The 5,203-nt window shown below is 39.7% G+C and overlaps 2 protein-coding genes across 2 annotated transcripts in view; both read left to right on the top strand.

Annotated features, from left to right (window-relative positions):
* The window catches only part of mvp (major vault protein), a 16,665-nt gene extending 14,273 nt beyond the window's left edge, over positions 1-2,392 (top strand). The window contains 1 exon segment of the mRNA XM_010773457.1: positions 2,376-2,392. Coding sequence (XP_010771759.1) covers positions 2,376-2,392 — 17 coding nt within the window.
* The window catches only part of pde6d (phosphodiesterase 6D, cGMP-specific, rod, delta), an 818,526-nt gene that overhangs the window by 574,775 nt on the left and 238,548 nt on the right, over positions 1-5,203 (top strand). The gene's annotated exons all lie outside the window — the stretch shown is intronic.

The raw sequence follows: 5,203 nt of genomic DNA, 5'->3' as shown, positions 1-5,203 counted from the left end.
TATATATATATATATATATACATATATAATAGTGGATATATGAAATAAACCGAGCAGATGTTCTTTCTCAGTCCTTTCAGAAACTATCAACATGTACGTTACAAACAAACCTAATCAACACTTCAATGGTTAAAATCTGCTTCATTTTAAGGTGTGATGAGGCTTTTGCTATTTTTTTTCTAGCCTCTTGCAAAGTCAAACAAATGCAAAATCTGTGTGCAGTTTTTGTAGAATTGGGGACGGGGTTTGTTGACCTTAACGTCTGACGTTTCTGTCTCATTTATTTCAAGTCTAAAGAAGTGAAAGCAACCCTTATTGTGAGACCAACACATTTGGGCGTGTTGCCTTCATCGGGGTCATAGATGGGCCAAAAGGCAAAGATTTCATTGAATTCCTTTTGGCTCTAGATTTGACCTCTTTCGACTGCTTCCCTCTCCTTGCACTCTGCACTTCTTGAATCACTTTTATAAAGATGACTTACAATGAAACATTGCCTTGATGGTTAAAAAAAAACGTTGAGTTCTAGGAAACCAGAATTAATGGTACATGCTTTGAAAGATATACCACATACTTTGTTTTCACCCGTTGTTCACCTTTGCTACTGGGGAAGAAGAGAGAGGATATTATTGGCACAATGGGAAGGGGTCTCTCGTCAGGAAAACATACAGATAAGTTGTTTTGTGCTTTCGAATACATGACGGATGTTGTTTTTGCTGGTAAGGGCAGTCTGAGAATCTAATTTGGTCTGCTGTCTGCCCTCTTGATGATAACTCCCATGGTCCTCAGCAGCAGTCCTGCTTTTGTGAGTGTGTGCTGGCTCAGATTTGTCCTGGTCGGTGATTGCTCTGTTTTGACCAGAAGAAAAAAACACACTCAAAATAAAATGAAGAGGGCAACCATCACTGACTCACGTGTGTTACGTGCCACACATGTTCCACTGTAACACGTGTTGTTAGTTTCTCAATCTTGTGGCTATGCCAGTAAATACAGAAAACCAAAAATGAAATAGAATCTCAGTATGATCTCTTGTTATTTTGTTGGCATGTTGGTTTTTTCAACTTAAAAAAATGTTTGACGATAGAGAAAACCAACATTTCCCCTTGTGGGATTGATATAGTGTGTTCTTTTCTTCTTCTTCATGTAAACTTATGGTGACAAGAAATTCTTAAAATCAAACTTAATATAATTATTTCAGAACACAAGGCACCAATACTCTACCAAATCTTTATATTGAAAACGTCAAAGTTATTTGCTGCTTGAAACGTAAACGCATAAAATTAAACATAACTTTTTAACGTCCTTTCCAGTGCTACAAACGTGTCAGTTGTGTTAAGTGACCTCATATTCCCAGATTAGATTTGGTGTGTGTGTGTGTGTGTGTGTGTGTGTGTGTGTGTGTGTGTGTGTGTGTGTGTGTGTGTGTGTGTGTGTGTGTGTGATACTGGCTGACGGCTGTGGCTGAGCAGCAGCAAGGACACTGGTATCCAAAGAGTCTGGAGCTGTTTGTTTTTAATAACATGCCAGAACAGAGGGATGTACTGAGGGGAAGGAGGATGACGGGAGGATAAATAACCTCAGTATACCGAACATGCTTCCAGTCCCTCTGGGCTTACAACTGGACCTACCAATATACTGACTCATGACACCAGTCTTTGCCATTATATGTATGCTGTGATAGGAAGCAGACAGTGATAAGCAACATACTTTTTTCTGCTTATTTTGGTTCTCCAGATTGTATCCAGGAGTGGCATTTGGCCTTTGCTACACATTCTGTTTTTTCTGTCTGCCATCTGTTACGTTCCACTGCATAATGCAAGGAAGCTCCCTATCAGATCAACATTCAAGACGCCTCGTAGACACAAACATCATTACAAGAAAGAACGATGACTTATAATGGATCACAATAAAAAGAAGACATTGATCAGATGTGTTCTCGAAGATCCTTTGTTCTGAGTTTGATGCAGCTTTTTCCAACATTAGGGTTCAACCGAATAACAAAAATAAAACTCAAAGATAGACTTTCAAATACTTAATGCATTGAAATACTCAAGGATGCCCAGATGTATTGAACTCTTGCTAATCAAAAAAGACAATGGTTGAACATATTGGTATGTCCTGAAGCAAGATGGTCTAATCTCTTGGTTTCCTCAAAAGATAATGAATTTATTTCTTATATTTATTCCAGTTGTCGACCAAAATGTCTTTCTGTCACATCAGAATATTACAAGTTGAATTCTTATTTTTTAAATTACAATCATAGAGTTCAAAGATGGCCATTGTGGAAAAGTGGAACCAATAACCTAAAATAACTTATATAACAGTCTTGAAATGTTTTCTTGTTCGTGTAAACAATGATTCCGACCTTAACTGTGTAGTTCCAAGTGCCATCTGAAGTGCAACATCTCAACGTTTTCTCTACAAAAAAAACCCACTCTCCAATGTTTATCCTTTGGTATAAATCAGCACTGACTGTCAAGGTTGGCAATCATGAGGATGCTGTTTGTAGTACATTGACATCAGGCTACTTGATTTCTCCTTGAATTTCAAGGGTTACCTCTTTCTGTCATACCGCGCTGCTAACAAAAGCACAGAAAGACAACATATGTGTGTAGATAAACCTTAATAGGGGCAGAATGCTTCCATTTAGCTGCTGCTAGGTGTTCATATTGTTTTAATGCGTGCAGTTTTTATGTATTTGTGCACCTGAGGCTCCGTGTTGTTTGGTTGTTGTCGAGGAGAGCCTCAGTCTAATTGAGCAGACATCAGACTTTGATTAATATTGTTGATGAGTGCTGCCAGCAGGGGTGAAGATACAGAGAGGAAGAACTGTCAGACAAACATCCAGGTAACATCCTTCATCCCCCGATGCCCTCCCTTGCGAGGCCTACCCCACCACACTCCTTTCTCCTGTACTCACAGGAAAGCGATCAGTGCGCCCCACTGGTCACTGTTTGATATACACCATTTGTGCTGCTCAGACTGCTTGAGTCTGCTCCAAGCCCTGCCACCTTCTTAATTATGAATTACCTGCAGACAGCATGTGAGAAAAGACTGCAAGATAAGCCCTCAACATTATCTGCCTTCTGGGGGAACATACCAGAATGTATGGGACGAACAGCTCGCATGGAAAAGAGTTAGCCTTTATCATGCGTTTCATCAATCAGCTGTATGAGCTGATGCCTGTTAACCTGCTTAAGCCCCCGAAGCCCTGTTTTCCAGCCGTCTCAGGCTCGAATATGAGCCCTATGGTACTTTTGAGTTTTTCCATTCCTCGTGTTATATAGGTTTCCATGATTGCCTACGTGATAGGCTGAGGGCGGGACATCTTTGAGCCGAGGATGACCAATGTGTGAAAAACAGGTGCAGCACTTGACGGGTTAGGGTTAGCGTTTACTACCCCATTGAGGCTATTAGACGTTACCGTTTTCTGAATTTGCTATGGTTTTGAGCAGTGGGCCAAACCAAACACGTCATTCCATTTGCAATAAATCGTTTTTTTGCCACTACTTATCAAAATAAAAGTCAAAATCAGAAGGATTGGTATGATTGTAATCCTGGTGAGAAATTATCCCGTGAAAGACATGGATTAAATCCTGATATTTTTATTTTGAAGCATACGTTATCCACTTGGAGTCAAATATTTTCCCGAAGGAACACCACATCAGCTTAGATCTTCCCACTATTTATTTAGATGCATCTTCTGCCTGGTTTCCAACGAATTACATAAACAAATCATAATTGCTTTACTCAAAAAGGGGCCCCTTGAGAGTGCTTTCAAACTTACGTCTTCAACGAGGTTCTGGGAAAACACCATTGTTCCATAAATGCATACTTTCGACTGCCTGATTGTGCATGTCTGAAAACACAAGAGAGTGACGATGATTAATCAGCCGATGTCTAGTGAAACAGGCCGCTTGTCTTAACTACATGCCTGTTACAGTCTTTCACAAAATAAGGCAAATTGTGCACTGCTATACGCTTTAAAAAATGCGCAGGACAAAAGTTTATCTCGTTTACAAAGTGTACCTGCGCTGTATCAAGTATGAGAGGAACCATACAAATATTTACAGGAAACGGCTTATTAGTGTTGGACACAAACTTATTTGACCTCCTGGCTGAGAAACCGCCACCCTTTAGCCGTTGGATTTTCAGGGAAGAATCGACCACGGAGAGGACGGTTAGAGCTTGCAAAACCAGGTGACTTTATTTCAAAAACACCACAAAAGAACAGTAGCCAGGCTGCTACAGGTGTTCACCCCTCTGCTGTACAGGTTCACCGCTCTGTCTCTTACTGAAGACTGCGCTCTTTGTAGAGGTCTTCAGATGACTTGATTGCGGAGAAACCATTCACCAGGCTACACTAAATAAATACCACGCGTCATTATAATTATTATAAAGAATTATCTCTAACTATCATTGACATAGCAGTTATTGTTGTTATAGCCATCGTTAATTGGAACCCAAATAACAACTTTATAAACTGTCCATAATAATATAACTACATCCCAACCTAAGACAAAGAAAACCCCTGCGGGCCTTATTCTCGCCACTTGGTTCGTTCCCGGAACCTTCTTTGGTGATGTAAACTTGTACACCAGTGTTCACTTATACAATTAATGCAACTTTAACCGTCGCATGATATATACCACACGCTCAAACATATTATTGCACACAATGATATTCTCAATCCGCTGCTCATCCTTACACAAGCATAAACACGTTCGGAGGCTTCCCAGCTAACCCCCCTCTCTTTCAGGTGGCACCGAGTACCCGTCCGCATCTTGCCAGACGACATTCCAATTAATTCGTTACATTCATTTAAATAATACTACATCAAACTAGTATAAATTATATAAAAATATTGCAAATATGCAATTGCCAAAACTGTACTGCTGCAAATCATTGCTAATAAAGTGCAAAACTGTCACTTAAAGTGCTGAGTGACAATTATTACCTGTGCCAAAATTGAAGTTGTTATATAAAGTGCAAACCCCACCATGTGCATATTAAAGGGGCCCAAAGCCGTCAGGTTCCATAGTAAAGAAGTTACCTTCGTTTACGCTCTGCCAAAAAAAGTAAGAGTTAGTTAGGGTCATGGCCAATAATCAACTGTAGTTCTTTTAAGATATTTATGTTTACTGGTATTGTTAAAAACATGTAATTAAAGAAGAAATCCGTATTCAAACCCCCATTATTAAATTCC

This window comes from Notothenia coriiceps, unplaced genomic scaffold, assembly GCF_000735185.1.
Source record: "Notothenia coriiceps isolate Sejong01 unplaced genomic scaffold, NC01 NC01_scaffold00012568, whole genome shotgun sequence".
NCBI lineage: Eukaryota > Metazoa > Chordata > Actinopteri > Perciformes > Nototheniidae > Notothenia > Notothenia coriiceps.
Note: the sequence above shows the minus strand (reverse complement) of the source record. Positions and strands in the feature narration are given on the sequence as shown.